The sequence below is a fragment of the Coenobita brevimanus genome, chromosome 65 (genome assembly GCF_032717465.1).
Source record: "Coenobita brevimanus isolate Jiangsu-jjx chromosome 65, ASM3271746v2, whole genome shotgun sequence".
Lineage (NCBI taxonomy): Eukaryota > Metazoa > Arthropoda > Malacostraca > Decapoda > Coenobitidae > Coenobita > Coenobita brevimanus.
Genome location: NC_137018.1, coordinates 44,442,328 through 44,461,352, shown reverse-complemented (window position 1 = coordinate 44,461,352; position 19,025 = coordinate 44,442,328). Strand labels below are relative to the sequence as shown.

At 42.5% G+C, this 19,025-nt stretch overlaps 1 protein-coding gene across 1 annotated transcript in view; it reads right to left on the bottom strand.

The window, feature by feature from the left end:
- LOC145404992 (CD109 antigen-like) overlaps positions 1 to 19,025 on the bottom strand; it is a 172,832-nt gene that overhangs the window by 38,720 nt on the left and 115,087 nt on the right. Inside the window, exons 21-23 of the mRNA XM_080276493.1 lie at positions 14,160 to 14,360; positions 4,036 to 4,271; positions 2,630 to 2,822 (exon numbers count right to left, since the gene is read on the bottom strand). Of these exons, the coding sequence (XP_080132619.1) occupies positions 2,630 to 2,822; positions 4,036 to 4,271; positions 14,160 to 14,360 (630 nt within the window). The remainder of the gene's footprint in view (positions 1 to 2,629; positions 2,823 to 4,035; positions 4,272 to 14,159; positions 14,361 to 19,025) is intronic.

Below are 19,025 nucleotides of genomic sequence, written 5' to 3'. Positions count from 1 at the left end.
TTACTTCCCATGTCCTCGTGGCACACAGCACATAGCCACTCTTCCTCGTCTCCGACACTACTGCCACCAACCCTAGATACAATTACCTTTGTTATATCTGCATTTATTCTCAAGCCCTTGTGCCCCATACCATCTCTCCATGCTAAGTCTTTCCTCCATCTCCCTTTCATTCTCTGCAATCAACACCAAATCATCGGCATACATCTCTCACGGAAGTCCATTTCTGAAGTCATGTGAGAGGGTTTCAAAGCACCATGATAAACAACAAAGGGCTCACCAACATTCACAGAAAACTTATCACTCATATCTCCATTCACTCTCACCTGGGTGTGAGCACCTATAAACACAGCCATAACCAGTCTAACCCACCACTCCTCAATCCCAAGCTTTCTCATTCCCCACTTTACCATCTGGACTCCATCAAAGGCCCTCTCCAAATCAACTAAAACAAAGTGAAGATCTCTTTTCTTTCCTATATGTTTTTCCTGAAGCTGTCAAACAATGAATATGGCAACAGTGGTCCCTTTGCCTGCCATAAACCCAAAAAGCATCTTATCAGTATTCACTCTTTCACTAGTCATACCTTGTAGAACCCTCTCCATTACCATCATTATCTAGTCCAAAAGCTTTATGCCTCTATAATTTCCTCTTTCCAGGGCATCATCCTTCCCCATGTGTGTTACTGATACTTATGGTAACAGTATGAATGTATTTAGTGGATCTAAATTGCTGTAAAAGGGAAAATTTCAACTTGGACTTGGGATGCTTCATACCAATTAAGATAAAGCCCATAGGTTCTGTACCTTCACTATCTCGCCATTCTGTTATCACAGACTATGTTTGGTATCAATTATGCGCGACAACCAAGCGACCACTGTAATATGAAACTTCTACAGGAATGAAGAAAACGAAATGTGATTGTTAAGACAAGAAGAAATCACACAAAGTGATGGTGACAATGGCACTGACTCCCCCCCCCCTCTCTGTGTGTGTGTGTGTGTGTGTGTGTGTGTGTGTGTGTGTGTGTGTGTGTGTGTGTGTGTGTGTGTGTGTGTGTGTGTGTGTGTGTGTGTGTGTGTGTGTGTGTGTGTGTGTGTGTGTGTGTGTGTGTGTGTGTGTGTGTGTGTGTGTGTGTGTGTGTGTGTGTGTGTGTGTGTGTGTGTGTGTGTGTGTGTGTGTGTGTGTGTGTGTGTGTGTGTGTGTGTGTGTGTGTGTGTGTGTGTGTGTGTGTGTGTGTGTGTGTGTGTGTGTGTGTGTGTGTGTGTGTGTGTGTGTGTGTGTGTGTGTGTGTGTGTGTGTGTGTGTGTGTGTGTGTGTGTGTGTGTGTGTGTGTGTGTGTGTGTGTGTGTGTGTGTGTGTGTGTGTGTGTGTGTGTGTGTGTGTGTGTGTGTGTGTGTGTGTGTGTGTGTGTGTGTGTGTGTGTGTGTGTGTGTGTGTGTGTGTGTGTGTGTGTGTGTGTGTGTGTGTGTGTGTGTGTGTGTGTGTGTGTGTGTGTGTGTGTGTGTGTGTGTGTGTGTGTGTGTGTGTGTGTGTGTGTGTGTTCTTCCTTATCCTTGAATCTCTTCTTTATCCTTTCCTTTCCTTTCACAGCACTAACATTCTAACATCTACTATATCATCATCATCATCATCATCATCAACATAATTTATCATTATTACTACCATTATCATCATCATCATCATCATCATCATCGTCATCAATATAATTGTTATTACTATCATTGTCAGCATCATCACCACCATCATAATTTTTATTTCCCAGTAAATGATACTGTATATAGATCTCAAAATACAAAAAAAAAGCACATAAGGAGGAGAGTGCCAGGTGAAAAGAATCACATATCCAACCATTCACACACCCATGACAAGAACAGCACCTGGAACATACAGAACATAAGAAGTGGCTTTTCTGTCAACATCCACTGCCTAGTGGTGGACCCATGGGGAGGCATGGCACAGGCTTCATCAGCATGGGACTGGGGCTAAGTTGGGATGGGACTCAGATCAGTGGCAGAGGGTGCAGAGCACTGCAGTTCCCAGGCTGCCACTTCCAACCAACAGAGAAGGCCCCAAACCCAGAACTAACACCACAGGAGGTTGCCCTATCATTGGGCGTATAGTGGCAGGACAACTATAGTGCCAAAATGCATCTGGACACTGTCCCTGTAGCTGTCCTGGCAGGGTACCCCAAGGACACTGCCACAGCCTCTGGCCACCGTTCCTGGGCTATGGCTTCCTCATCCCCTGCCTGGAATTCAAACTGTGCAGGCAGGCAAGGCCTGTGGTCCTTATCCTCCTTTATTTACCACCAACATAACATTCATTCATTCATTAGCCCAGCCTTTGAAATTTTTGGCTGTATCTCAAAAGCAAACCATTTACACATCATCACTGTCATCATTATCATCATCATCATGACCTCTTCTTCCCACCTAAGTATGGAGTGAGGTATGGTCCAGAAAGCTTGGAATGATACAGCATGTTAGAAGAGAAATATTCATATACATGCACAGCACCTTGTCAACATACAGTACTGTCATTCATTAGTTCAGCCTTTGAAATTTTTGGCTTCACCTCAGAACCAAACCACATATGCACATGCACAATAAAAAGAGTGCCTAGAACATACATAAGAGCTGGCTTTTTTGTCAAGTGGGACATGTTCATATGATGGAGTCTCCCTAAAAGCACCAGTAAAGGGGTCCTGCCACTTGACAAGCCACTCAATGGCCTTGGAGATGATGCGAGGTTCAATGTAGATAATGTTCTCCCAGTCCTGGAACTGTGCCTGCTGCAGAACTCGGGTTGTCCATGCAGTCAACCTGGACACAGAAAGGGACAGATTATTACATAGAACATAATGACGTGCTATCCAAAATTTCCCAGACTAGGATCGTGATTCCTAAACAGATTGTAATAGCATGATGCACCTCTAGTGGCAGTACTAACATGCATTCTGAGTCAGTATGCCACGCAGCGTGGAGCTAGGGGATTAGTGACGTTCGTTTGTTTGCTGTCGTGCACATGTCCATCCATCCATCCATCATCCAATCCTACATTGCCCCATGAGGAGCGTAGGAGCCTGGGGATAGGCAGTTCGTCCCGACATTTAAGATGAGAGTGACCAGCCTCACTCATCCCTGAGTTGCATTACATGAGCAATCAACCCCAACCACCCCTTGGATAAAAACCTTCACCGGCTCAATCCGATTGGAGCACAATAATTACCCACTAAACCATCAGGCGCCAAAATTTGGTTATATGGTTACCACCCAGCATAGCAATTGGTTTCCTGGTGCACAGGAAACCATTTGGCTTGTCACTCAGTGTAGAGTCACCCACAGGCTAAAGGAAGTGGAAAGAATGAGGGAAAGAAACACAGAAGAGGAAGTGTAAAGTCACCCACAGGCAGAAGGACAAGGAAAGAATGAAGGAAAGAAAGACAGAAGAGAATTTAAGGAAAGAAGGATGGAGAGGAAAGGGCAGACACCCGAGAGCAGCACTACATCGAGTGAGTGGATGGTGAATCGTGCACATGTCATCTGGAGATTTTCAGAATGGATATAAATAAGGAAAAGCGAATTTGCATCAATTTTGTGTAAATCCCGGGAAAAATGCAACAGAGACCATGGCAATAATTCAACAAGCCAATTTAGGGAAGGGTAGGGGAATAGTGGAGGAGAAAATAATGGGCATTAAACTGGGTGAGAGAGAGAGAGAGAGACAGAGACAGAGACAGAGACAGACAGACAGACAGACAGAGACAGAGACAGAGAAAGTATAAGAATGAGATATGGACTTACGAAAATAAAAAATTATTTATGAAAGGCCTTAAAGAACCAATTATTTTCGTAAGTTGGGGACTGCCTGTCTATACTTGTAATATATATATATATATATATATATATATATATACAGTATATATACATATATATAGATAGATAGATAGATAGATAGATGGGTAGATATTTTACAATATGTATACATTATACAGTATATATAAAGCTATTACACAGATATAAAACCTCCTCTCACCATACGCTGGGTCCAGAGGTGTCCCACATCCTGAACGCCCCCTCTGCACTGAATCGGTACATGATGGCTGCAAGCTCCACATTCATTTGTTCAAACACCTCCCATGTCTTGGAGTAATCTAGCTGATTGGTAAGACGCAAGTAGTGCAGCGTCCACAAGTTAGCACCAAAGTTGAAGGCTGAGGCTTCTGTTCCACGCAGCTCTTTACGCAACATCTGCACTGAGTCTACTGGACCCTATAAGTGCAAAAATATGTTATATTATACATTAATAAAAATAAATCAACAAACAAAGGCAAGTCTCACATCACCCCCATTGAGGTATCCATTACTGAAAAAACAAAGGCCAGTCTCAAATCACCTACACTGAGGTATAGGGTCCAAGACTTGTCTCTTGTATTCCATGCATTGAAAGGTAGATGACCAGCCTGTACCCACTGGTGGAATTAAGAATTATTTAAATGAAAAATCTCCAGCTGCCCCTTGGAGTTCTAAACCTGCAGTATGTGCACAATGCAAGATCATCATTCAGACTGGTGTCTTTATCCACTAGAAAACAAGAAATCTAAAACAACTAATTCCTGGACTTCACATCCATCTCCTATGATCACTCCATGGTGATGCAGTGTGCAGTACAGTCTCATAACCTCTGCCAATGCCATTTCCTTAAAAAATATCCAGATCCGGATCCCTGGGGATATTGTTTGGAATACATACGAACCAGATACACCCCAAAATTTAATCACCTGTTCCTTCGCCTGTGGCCCACTCTTCCACAAATTTTCATTGAAATTCATTGAGAACTTTTGGAGATATTGTGCAAGACACATTGGATCCGGATCCAGATCCAAAATTTAACACTATTCTGGGCCAATGACGCACCGACACATCATTGGTTGACCAACCAATTCCAGGCCGATGACACGGAGGTGTGTCATTTGTTGGAATGATTTTTCATGTCTCAAATATGTGGCACAACAATTTGGCAAACACAGGCAACACAGCTTCATTTCATTGGAAACTCACCCCTGGACCGGGAATAGGGTAGAGAAGTTACGAAAGGCTGGCCTGGGTAAAAGTTAATCAATTCTTTGTTGACCCATTGCCAACCCTTTCACAAGAGGTAACTGAAATTCACTGAGAACTTTTGGAGATATTGTACAGGATACTCTGGATCTGGATCCAGATCCATTCCCAAATTTAATCAATTCTCTCTTCGTCCATGGCCCACCTTTCCACAAACTTTCATTGAAATTCATTTAGAACTTTCAGAGATATCGTGTGGACAAACAAACTAACAGACAAACACAGGTGAATACATAAAAACACAGGTGAATGCATAACCTCCTCCAACTTCGTTGGCAGAGGTAATATGCAGTATCAAACTGAAAATGTAAAGTACAAAGAACTCACAATATTCACATCAGATTAGTCCTATGCTACAGTATATATATATATGAGGCTCTCACAAGTAATGGCAGACAAGTACCAAAATAAAAGCAGGATACTAAGGTTCTTTCATCACATATTACCAATGAATTCTCCCTCTAAGGCATAATGTCGCTTGTCTCCCTTCATTTCTGGGTGTCTTATTTATTACAGAATGTTTTTGTTAAATGTTAATAATTACAGAATGTTTTTGTTAAGCAATAATAATAATAATAATAATCTGGCCTTTTGTTTCTCAAAAGCGCCAGTTCTTCCTTTTGGGAATTCACTAGCGCTCGACACACATACATTATTTTTACAATTACAAGAATTGTGACATTTCTTGTACATAATACAAGCTACATCATATATACATGAAAGTGGCAAAAATTAAACCCTATAATCATCCGTCATAGTACCTCTCTCCAGGTCGTAGCATTTTGAAAAAAGAAAGGCTTTCAGCTGTCTCTTAAAGGATTCAGCAGTAGAGAGTTGTCTTATGGACAATGGCAATCTGTTATATAATCTAGGGGCTCTATATGCAAAAGAACGATCAGAGAAAGATGACTGGTGAATGGCTCCTGGCTCATCAAGACGCAAGGAATCATCTTCACTGCGTAACATCACACCCGGGCGTGTCGATGGGAGTTTTAACAATTCAGCAAGATACTTTGGTTCACCAAACTTAAGAACCTTGAATGTAATAAGACACAGTTTAAATTCAATTCTAGCCTTTACTGGTAACCAATGCAACTCAATCAGAAACCGGGTAGTTGAGCTTCTCGGGGGGAGACCAAAGATAAGCCGTGACGCCCTGTTCAACACAGACTGAACTTTTGTTAGTATATTATTTGGAAGACCAACCCACAGTGAATTACAATAATCAACACGAGATAAGACCACTGCATGGACCAATGTTAAGAGGCACTGTCTATTCAGGAATCTTCTCACAGAGTACAGATTTCTGATATGCAAGTTACACCCTCTTACAACCTGATTAATGTGTTCTTTGTAATTTAACTTAGAATTAAAATAAACACCCAAATTTCGAACAGAACTGACTGGATGCAGCTGTGACAAGCCAATGTTCAAAGCCAGGGCATTGTCAGTGTCATCACCCCTTCTGTTTCCTCTGATGATGATGATCTCAGTTTTACCATCATTCAGCTTAAGTTTCCTCTTAGCCATCCAAATCTTAATATCAAACATTAGAGATTCAAACTTTATCTTAGTATCGTTGATATCTGACATCTTAACACAGAGCTGGGTGTCATCAGCATAAAAATGATAGGACACATCATGAGCATCAAGTAGAGACGATAAACTACTTATGTAGATAGTAAATAGAATTGGACCCAAAACTGATCCTTGAGGGACTCCAAATAGAAGAGGAGCAGAATCAGAGCTAGCGTAATCAACAACCACTCTCTGAGATCTGTCCAACAGATACGACTTAAGGAGCAAAAGGGCACTATCACGAATGCCATAAAAATACAGATCATCCAACAATAGTTTATGATCTACTGTATCAAAAGCTGCAGACAGATCCAAAAGAACTAGGAGAGAGGACATCCCACTACAAGTGTTTGCCACCAAGTCGCTCTGAATCCTTGTTAGTGCAGTTTCAGTCGAATGGTATTTTCTGTATGCAGATTGAACAACAGGAACAACTCTGTTGTGTTCCAGTAGTGGTAAGAGTTGGTCGAGTATGGCCCGCTCAATAATCTTGGATAAAAAAGACAGGTTAGAGACAGGACGATAATTTGTCATGCTCTCGACATCAAGGCCAGGTTTCTTAATTAGGGGCCTAAGCAAAGCACGTTTCTCAGACTGCACAAAATTACTTTCTAAGAAGCATCTATTTATTATGTTGCAGATAAAGTCTGCAGCATGCTCATACACATCAGGCAGTTGTGACATGTAACATGGATCGAGTGAGCAAAATGTTTTATTAAGTTCTCTGATGTAACATTTGACTTTGTTTACATCCAGTGGATGAAATGTTGAAAGCAAATGATCCCCGGTGCACCGTGGCTGGAAGTCAACTGAGTACACTTCACTAGGAGGACTGCTATCTAAATCACTTCTTATGCAAGATATCTTACTTGTAAAAAATGAAGCAAAATCAGAAGCCAATTGGGCATCGGATAAAGAAGTTGGTTTAACAATTACATTCCTCCGACCAATCAAATTGTTCACAACTGCAGACAATTTTTTTTTATCACCACCACATGAATCAACTTTATTTTTGATAATACCTAGCCTTTTGGGCTTTTACAGTGTGAACGACTGCTCTTCTCGCAAAAACATAACGCAAACGAGTTACTTCAGTCCGCTGCAAGCGCCACTCACGCTCTGCCCTTCTACGTTGTCTACGCAAAGAATTAATGGATGGACCATACCACGGAGAATTATCACGTACAGTGATTGTTTTTACTACCTCAGGACAATAATGGTCAAAAATTGACCTGAGCTCGTTGTTGTAAATATCAACCAATTCACCAGAAGAAAGACTTGAAGAATTGATGGAGTTTAAACGTTGATCAATTTCAAAACACATCAACTGGCGGTCAACGTTGTTGTAATTTCTGAACCTGATGACCTTTTTATATGAAGGGGATTTCGGGACACCAAAACTAAGAGTGATCAGAGCATGATCAGAGATGAGGGGGTCAAATGAGTCAACCTCCACATCTGATACGCGCCTGCAACCAACAGGGGACAAGATCAAGTCAAGGACATGTCCTGAGACATGAGTTGGATTACTCACATGATTGAAAAAATTGTTCTGGGTGATCAACTCAAGGAATTCAGAAGAAAATGGTTTTGACTCTGGACTGTCAACCCAATAATTGAAATCACCACAAACAAGAAGTCCTCCAGGTTTAAGAGAAAACCCTTCAAGAAACTGCCCAAACTCCTCCATAAAACCTCGATCTCTGCCCGGATGACCTGGTCGATAGACAATTGCAATTCTAATGGTATTCTGATGGAAATTTATTAATACTTCCATAAATTCAAATGATGATAGGGTCAGGTCTGAGTCAATGAGAGAAACGTTTGCAAGTGCTGCCGAATATCATAATTTAAAAAAATTTCTTTTGCTATTAAACTCACAGGAAGTTAATGAAAATCTGTCCAATAAGTCACTCTCATCTTAAATGTTGGGACCAACTGCCTAGCCCCTGGCTCCTACGTTCCTCATGGGGCAATGTAGGATTGGATGATGGATGGATGGATAAAGTTCTAATGCTACCTACAAAGTTGATTTACCCATTTTCCACAATTTGCAGCCCTAGCTGCAAGGGGAAAAAATGATATTTTCAAACATATCCCCAACACACAATGAGGATGTACTGTATATGGTTAATTCATACTTCTTGATACTGACAAAACACAATGAAATGGTAGTAGCCAACCCCATATTACTCCCTTTGAGGTGTGGGACGCCAAGGCTTGGTTACCATAATCTATCTATCTATCTATTGCCAGATGCTATAATCCCGTAAGGGGTGGCCATTTGACTTTTGAGTTATTTATTTTACGGGGAGGGGAACTAACCCTCCACCAACCCACTTGCTGACACGCAGGGAGCACGTATGGTTTGGTTATATGGTTACCACCCAGCGCTGTACATGGTTTCTTGGCTTACAGAAAACCATTTGGCTTGTCACTTAATGCAAAGCCACCTGTAATGGAAAGAAAATCAATAAGAAATGACAGGAAAGATGAGAGAAATAGGAGGATAGAAGGGCAGTTAAAGGTAGATTACTGCACAAATAGAGTAGCCAATCCCATATTACATCCTTTGAGGTGTGGGACCCCAAGGCTTGGTTACCATAATCAAGAACAGTTAAAGGTAGATTACTGCATAGATAGATGTCTTAACCCTTTCCATACTGGAAATGTGTTTAGCAGTACCCCCTTGTCACTTGCAAACACGCATGCTACATCGGAACTGCAACCGTAGTAAGCTGGTACACCCGCTAATACATGGCAGCATATGGGCCTCAGGGTAGCCTGGTTAAGCTGTTTCTGATGACCTCATGATGGTAACACCTCTATGTTTTGATAACAAAGGCTGTGACGAAGTTCTGACAAATTCTGACATGGTAAGATACGTCATGACCAAGTTGTGCTTGGACCAATGGCTTGCTCACTCATCTATGATGCAACCTCTTTTTGACCAACCATTATTTATTATTTCTACTAGGCACTGGTCCAGTGAATGATATAATGGTAAATAATGGAGTACCAGGAGAGACTGATAATGGGAAGCACCTGAAGGATATGAATCAGGAAAGGAGGCTGTGCATTTGTAATTTTTATTTCAAACACAAAGATACACATGTATTTACTTGGAGTAGCAGGAATGGTGATCGTGCTGAAAAAGCCTGAATGATTATGCTCACAGAGAAATCGATGTTGGGTAGTGTTGCAGATACAAGGGCAGTGACAGGACAATGTGGAGCTTTGTCAGATCACATGATTGTGGTATGCTAGATCAAGCTGACAAGGGTGAGGTAGACCAACACAGAGAGAGGAGCAGTCAGGGAGAGAGACTGAAAGTCAAGAAGCTGAGGATCAAAGAAATGGCAGATGAATGCAGGGCCAGAGTAGGGGAGGAGTTAGAATCAGTGAATTGAAATTAAATGGATCTGGACAGCCTGTGGAATACATATAGGGACTGCTTAGTTAGGAATGCTAGAGCAGTGTGTGGTGTGGCATGAATAACAACAAAGATGAAAGGTACGGCAAAGTCGGATGAAGAGGTTAAGGGTGCAGTGGAGGAAAAGAGGAAGTGGCTAAGGTGGATACAGCACAGTGGTTCAGTTGAAATATTAAATATACTGAGGGAAAGTAATATGTAAAGAGTTTAGTGAAGAGGAAAAAGGTGCGGAAATGTAGATGTGACACTGGAAAGAAAAGTGAAAGTGTGAAGGGTGTAAGTGGTAGATTATAACCCATGAGGATCAAGTAAGGACTAGATGGAAAGAACATTTTGAAAGTCTGGTGAACTGGAATGGAGACAGCAAAGCAACTGTTAACTTGATTGGTTTTTGGAGTGTACAGAGATGGCATGCAATGCCAGGAAACATGACACCTGCAAAGGAGAAGAATGCTGTGAAGCGGATGAAAAGTCAGAAAGTAGCCGGGGTTGATGAGGTATATGCAGAAATGACTAAGTCTAGTGAGAAAGTGGAATGAAGTGCTTGTTGGAGATATGTATGAAGGCATGGATGAGTGAAACTGTGCCAGTAGAATGGAAAAAGGCAGCGATTGTACCCTTGTACAAAAATAAAGGTGAGCGAAGTGACTGCAAGAATTATCAGGGCATAAGTCCAACGAGTGTTATAGGATAGGTATATGGGAGAATTATTATAGAGAAAGTAAGAAAGATATCAGAAGTCCTAGTCAGTGATGAACAGGGTGGCTTTAGGAGCGGCAGAGGATGTGAGGATCAAATATCTGCAATGAGACAGATAGTGGAGAAGGTGTGTGAGAAGGACAACAAGGTGTTTATGGCATTTATGGATCTGGAAAAGGCATAAGGCAAAGCAGACAGAGAAGGATTATGGAAGGTTTTGCACATGTACGGTGTAGATGGTAAGCTGCTAGGTGCCGTAAAGAGTTTTTACGATGGTAGTGGGGCATGTGTAAGGGTAAATGGGCACCTAAGTGAAAGGTTCACGCTCAACGGAGGTGTGCGACAAGGTTGCATGATGTCCCCATTGTTGTTCAATATATATATATGGATGGGGTGACGAGAGAAGTAAAAACACGTGTAATGGAGAAAGGGATGATACTGGTAATGAATGGTGATGGATGGAATATCTCAAGTTTGTTGTATGCTGATGATGCAGTGCTATTTGCAAATACTGAACAAGAGCCTCGTAGCCTAGTGCACAGTTTTGCAGATGTCTGTGAGCATCATGCCTTGAGAGTTAGTATAGAAAAGAGTAAAGTGATGATTACCTAGAGAGAAGGTAACTCCCAGTGTGATGTTACTGTGAATGGAGGGAGACTGGAATTAGTGAGAGGGTTCAAAAACCTGGGTACAGTGACAGAAAATAGAAGGAAAAGTGCAAAAGAAGTTGAAAGTGGAGTGACACATGGAAAGAAAGAGGGTCATGCTGTGAAGGCCTTGATAAGAAACAGAGGCTTCAGTGTTGCAGCTGTGCGAGGCTGACATGAAGGAGAGTTAGTGCCAACTTTAACATACAGATGTGACTCTATGATGTAGTATGAAAATTAAAAGTCAAAAGTAAGAGCAGTGGAGATGGGACTGCCAAGGAATATATGTGGAGTACAGAAAGTGGACAGGATGCGGAATAATGTGATACATGAAAGATGCGGAGTGAGGGAAGTCTGTGGACACCAGAATCAAAGAGTGTTCTGAGACAATTTGGTCATGTGGAGAGAATGAATAGCAAAAGAGTGGTGAAAAAGGTATATCTGAGATAATCTGAAGGAGGGAGGAGGCGAAGTAGGCTGAGAAGATGGTGGAGGGATATGGTGGATGAGTTTGTGAGGAAGAGAGGTATGGAAGTTGGTGAGGCTAGGGGACTGAGAAGAGCTCAAGCTAGATGAATATTGAGCAGAGAAGTGCATAGCCAGAGACTGGGCATAACTTTTTAATGTGACAGCATTCTGATTGGCTCTATCAGATAGGTATATGTGAGGCTACAAAAAGTGGTGAAATTTTTTTGGGGGGTCTATCTGATGGAGCCAGGATTTCGAGGGCTTGAATGATGAGTGAATGGAAGCATGGCCCATTGAATTGGGTAAACTTTGGGTGTCTGGATGGTGTTACTCCTCACCCTGCCCTAGGATGGGAAAGGAGGTCTGGATGATGATAATGATGATTTCTACTACTATTGTACTACAGTATATCTTCCGGAGACTACGACAACAATTACACCACTCAGCCTGCCTGAGGCTGAGAGAGCCAATTACCAAGCACCTGACCACAAAAGAAGGTGCCCTGGATATTTTTCTCTCACAGCATCTCTGGGGGATTCTGACAGTGATGAGGAGTTTATTCCTCTTGATGCTAGTGATTCAGATGTATCAGATGACGATGCAACAGTGTCTGTGTCAGTAGACGACAGTGATGACAACTATGATCCTGAAAACGACAGCGAGGTTGACATGAGTGAGGAGGAGGAGGAAATTAGCAATGCCACTCTCTGCAACAAGTGGGTCAAGGTCGCCATCCTTGTCACGTGTCCACTCACTTCACACTTCTGTTTGATCCATTTGGAGATGATAGACCTAATGTTCTGCCTAATGTGAAAGAGGATTTTGTGGATGTGCATCCTACTTTATTTCATCTTCATTCCCTCTTCTTTCACATTCTTTTTCTTATTTTTTTTCACTTTTATAGTTTATTTTCACACCCTTTATTTGGTTTGCCATTATGGCTTTGCTTTTTGTTATTTTGTTATTATACTTTACAATCTCTCCCTTCTCAATTTTTTTTTCTTTCATTCCTATCTCTCGCATATGGCCTGGCTTCACCTGATTGTGTCTGCCTCGGAACGCACCACAACACATCGTTACTTTATCATCGTTATTAGACCAGTATTTATCGTCCAAAATCAGCACAATTTACAGGATAAATAAATAAGCCATTCATCTGTGCATGACATTTCAAGCCAATCTGTACAGTAGTTACCTCAGTACTTTTGCATAAGATACTGGTATGTAAAATTTTATGAATTATTTTATAATTCTTTTTCTACAACAGTAACATCATGCTCGGTTTGTGTGATCATCAGTATACAAGCAAATCACAAAGAGTGAATAGTTTGGACATGGTAATAAAACATACACTACCCCTCACCATGGGAGGGGGAGCTGTCAGTTCGGTATGGGGAGTGAATGTAGTGTTTATGTCAGGGGGGAGTAAGGAAAAGGTTAATACAGTAAGCTCTAAATATAAGCAACCTTTTTCCATCAATCCATCATTTAATCCAGTGCTGCCCCATGAGAAGCGTAGGAGCCTGGGACTAAGAGAGTTGGTCCTGACTTTTAAGATGAGAGTGACCAGCCTCACTCATCCCAGAGTGGCATTATGTAAGCAGTAAGCAGGACACCCAAACCACCCCTTGGATATAAACCTGCACAGGCTCAATCCGACTGGAGACCCTTAACTGCCCACTAAACCACCGGGTGCCAAAATTTGATTATATGGTTACCACCCAGCGTAGTAAATGGTTTCCTCATGCATAGGAATCCATTTGGCTTGTCATTTGGTGTAGTGTCACCTGTAGACAGTAGGAAGAGTAAAGGAAGAAGGAAAGAAAGACAGAAGAGGAAGAATGGAATGTAGGAAGGAAGAGTGGAAAAGGCAGGCACCCGTGAGCAGCACTACATCGAGTGAGTGGATGATGAGCACCTCCACCAACCACACTTCATTGTTATAGAAACACTGTGTATCTAAGTTTCACTGCTACTTATGACAATGATTCCCCAGTTTCTTCATTTTACAGTGCCAAATGTATCCCTAACTTGCACTGAAGAGTAACCTTAAATTTTTCTGTACAGCACAGTTGAAAAAATATTTACCCCATAAGGAACGATGGCTCCCACAACATCACTAAAGAAAGATACTTACCCCAGAAGGAGAGGATGGCCCCACAACACTAAAGAAAGAAAGATACAGGGCCACAGTAAAATTAAAACAATACTAACCCCATAGGGAAAAGATGGTCCAACAACATCACCACAGAGGGACACATGACCACGCGGGGAGCCGGCCACAAAGCGTCGCTTGAGGCTGAATGGGATTATGAAGGATTCCTCCACAACAATGTCCATGAACTCATAAACAACTGCACGGTTCTTCAAATCCAGTAAGGTCGATGTGTGCCGGTCAATGGTGGCTCCCTCGGGCTGGTAAATAAGATCAAGATACAGTATACTACAGGTATATCATCACCATGATCATCATTACCATCATCATCATCATCATCATCATTACCATTATCATCATCAATATCATCATTACCATTACCACCTCCACTACCATCATCATCATCATCAATAATCCTCATCACTCTAATTCATTTCATTCTAATCTGTTCTATATATCAACTAATTTTCTATCAGGCCATCAGGAGTACTGGTATAGAGGCGTGGGGCTAGGCTACTTAGCCCCAACACTTAAGACAGGTAATCAGTCACCCATCCCTGAGTGGTATTATGTTAGCAATAAACTTCAACTATTTCTCAGATGTGATCCTTATGGTCCACATCAGCTTATGTACCAAAAAGAACTAAATCACCAAGCATATATTCCAACAATAAAATAAATGTTAGTTTTACAAGAATCCAGAAACAGGAGCAGAAAAGCAGAAAACATCATAATTATCAACTGTGTTGAGAACTATCAGATTGAGCTTATCCTGAGAAATAGATGGCTAAGATGGCTTGCTTAAAATACAGTACCTCTGTTTGGTCTGACTCGACTAACACATCTATCTATAGCCCGACGCCCTAATCCCACAAAGAGTGGCCGCAGACAAAACACCTCCAAGTCGCTCTGTCACCCACCATTTGACTACCCTCCTCCCAACTCACCCCCCCCTCCCTCATATACCTCTCTACTCCATCCCTCCACCTCATCCTTGGTCTACCCCTCCCTCTCCCTCCCTCCACCTCACCTACATACACCCTCTTAGTCAGTCTTTCATTCTCCATTCTCTTCACATGTCCAAACCACCTCAGTGTATTTCTCCTAATCTTCTCAACCACATCCACATCCACCCCACAACGTTCCTTCACTTCTTCATTTGTCAACCTGTCCCTCCATGTCCCTCCACATGCTCCTCTCAAGTAACTCATTTCCACTGCTCTCACTCTTGACTTGTTCCCCTCTTGCAAGGTCCACGCCTCGCTTCCATATGTCAGGGTAGGGATCACAATACTATCATGCAGTGACTTCTTAACTTCCATACTCACCTCCCTATTTCTCATCAATGCTTTCAGTGTACCAACAACCATCCTTCCCTGCTGTACCCTTTCATGCACTTCATCCCCTAAAGTTCCATCCTTACTCATCACACTACCCAAGTACTTGAATGCACTCACATTCTCAATATCCTCACCATCCAACCTCAATGCACACTCGGTGACTTCATTCCTCTCAAACACCATAACTTTACTTTTGTTCACATTAACTTTCAGATTCCTCCTCCTACACACTGTCCCAAATTCATTCACCAAACCTTGCAACTCAAATTCATCTTCACTCAACAATACTGTATCATCAGCAAACAGCAACACCGGAATCTTCCAAATCTCACCCTAATTCATTACAGCCACCCCCACATCCACTGCCCTACCTTGCACCTCCTTTACAACCCCATCCATGTATATATTAAACAGCCATGGAGACATCACACAACCCTGTTTCAGTCCCACATTGAGATCAAAGAACTCACTCAGCTCACCATCCACTCGCACCGCAGCCCTTGCTCCCTCGTACATACTCTTCACAGCACTCAACAATTTCCCCTCCACTCCATATATTCTTAATACCTTCCACATACCTTGCCTATCTATTCTGTCATAAGCTTTCTCCAAGTCCATGAAGGCAGCATACACTTTCCTTCCCTTCTCTAGATACTTCTCCACTTAACATCTTAGAACAAATATCTGATCTACACATCCTTTTCCCTTCCTAAATGCCCCTTGTTCTTCTCCAACTGGCTCCTCTGTCATATGCCTAACCCTATCAATGAGTATTCTACCATATATTTTACCAGTCACACTAAGAAGGCAAATACCCCTATGGTTACCACATACTTCTCTCTCCCCTTTTCCTTTGTATAAAGGAACAATTATACCTGATTTCCAGTCCTCTGGAACCCTTCCCTCTTCCCAAGCCAATCTACACAACTTCCATATCCACTCCACAACAATCTCACCCCCATACCTAAGCATTTCACCACACACTCCATCAATTCCTGGGGCCTTTCCCAACTTAATCTTCTTAATCGCTTCCACTACTTCCGCCCTAATGATCTCTTCCTCCCTCCTCTCATCTCTTCTTCTCCCAGCCATTCCCCAACCACTTATACTCGCACTGCTCTCACTCTCTACATTCAATAAATCCTCAAAGTGCTCTTTCCATCTCCTCAATTTCTCTCTCTTCTCCACCAACAATCTATTACTGTACTCCTATCTTTCACTCCCCTACTATTTCCCCTTTCACATTGCCTTACTTTCTTTATCTCCTTCCAAAACAATTTCTTACTCTCCCTCCATTTCACACTCAGATTCCTCCCAAACTCTTCATCCACTTTCTTCTTACTCTCCTTCACCAGTCTCTTAACCTCCTTTCTCCTGCTCACATATACCTCTCTCTTCTCTCTCTCATCTTCTCCCCTACCTCTACTCGCTAACCATTCACTATATGCCTTCTGCTTTTGTTCCACAGCTCGTTTCACCTCATCATTCCACCATGCTGTCCCTTGCACACCCTTGCATCTCCTCCTAACTCCACAAACCGCCTCACATGCTGCGCATACTAAGAGAATATGTAGACAAATAAATAGCTAGAGATAATGTCAATTTTGCTAGCTCTTAGCAGTAGCTGAAATAAAAAAAGGGGGGGGGGGGGGACTATTTCTAGGTTATCCGATTGTCTTCAATTAGGTGGATACTTGATACTCAAAGCTCCACTGTACACCTTTAAGCATGATATTAACTAGTTAGGTACTGTACACCCTTGCGACTTTGTTCCAGCCCTTACAACAGCTGTTTCACTGGTAGGGATTTTCCACAGATGAATATATCATATGACATTTTCCTGAAAAACATTTCTATCTATCTATCTATCTATAGCCCGACGCCCTAATCCCGCAAAGGGTGGCCGCAGACAAAACGCCTCCAAGTCACTCTGTCACCCACCATTTGACTACCCTCCCCCCAACTCACCCCCCCCCCCTCATATACCTCTCAACTCCATCCCTCCACCTCATCCTCGGTCTACCCCTCCCTCTCCCTCCCTCCACCTCACCTACATACACCCTCTTAGTCAGTCTTTCATTCTCCATCCTCTCCACATGTCCAAACCACCTCAGTGTATTTCTCCTAATCTTTTCAACCACATCCACATCTACCCCACAACGTTCCTTCACTTCTACATTCGTCAACCTGTCCCTCCATGTCACTCCACATGCTCCTCTCAAGTAACTCATTTCCACTGCTCTCACTCTTGACTTGTTCCCCTCTTGCAAGGTCCACGCCTCGCTTCCATACGTCAGGGTAGGGATCACAATACCATCATGCAGTGACTTCTTAACTTCCATACTCACCTCCCTATTTCTCATCACTGCTTTCAGTGCACCAACAACCTTCCTTCCCTGCTGTACCCTTTCACGTACTTCATCCCCCAAAGTTCCATCCTTACTCATCACACTACCCAAGTACTTGAATGCACTCACATTCTCAATATCCTCACCATCCAACCTCACTGCACACTCTGTGACTTCATTCCTCTCAAACACCATAACTTTACTTTTGTTTACATTAACTTTCAGCTTCCTCCTCCTACACACTGTCCCAAATTCATTCACCAAACCTTGCAACTCCCATTCATCTTCACTCAACAATACTGTATCATCAGCAAACAGCAACACCGGAAGCTTCCAAATCTCACCCTCATTCATTAGGGCCACCCCCACATCCACTGCCCTACCTTGTGCCTCCTTTACGACCCCATCCATATATATATTAAACAGCCATAGAGACATTACACACCCCTGTTTCAGTCCCACATTGAGATCAAAGAACTCACTCAGCTCACCATCCACTCGCACCGTAGCCCTAGCTCCCTCGTACATACTCTTCACAGCACTCAACAATTTCCCCTCCACTCCATATATTCTTAATACCTTCCACATACCTTTCCTATCTATTCTGTCATAAGCTTTCTCCAAGTCCATGAAGGCAGCGTACACTTTCCTTCCCTTCTCTAGATACTTCTCCACTAAACATCTTTGAACAAATATCTGATCTACACACCCTTTTCCCTTCCTAAATCCCCCTTGTTCTTCTCCAACTAGCTCCTCTGTCATATGCCTAACCCTATCAATGAGTATTCTACCATATATTTTACCAGTCACCCTAAGAAGGCAAATACCCCTATGGTTACCACATACTTCTCTCTCCCCTTTTCCTTTGTACAGAGGAACAATTATACCTGATTTCCAGTCCTCTGGAACCCTTCCCTCTTCCCAAGCCAATCTACACAACTTCCATATCCACTCCACAACAATCTCACCCCCATACCTAAGCATTTCACCACACACTCCATCAATTCCTGGGGCCTTTCCCAGCTTAATCTTCTTCATCGCTTCCACTACTTCCGACCTACTGATCTCTTCCTCCCTCCTCTCATCTCTTCTTCTCCCAGCCATTCCCCAACCACTTATACTCACACTGCTCTCACTCTCTACATTCAACAAATCCTCAAAGTGCTCCTTCCATCTCCTCAATTTCTCTCTCTTCTCCACCAACAATCTATTATTCCTATCTTTCACTCCCCTACTA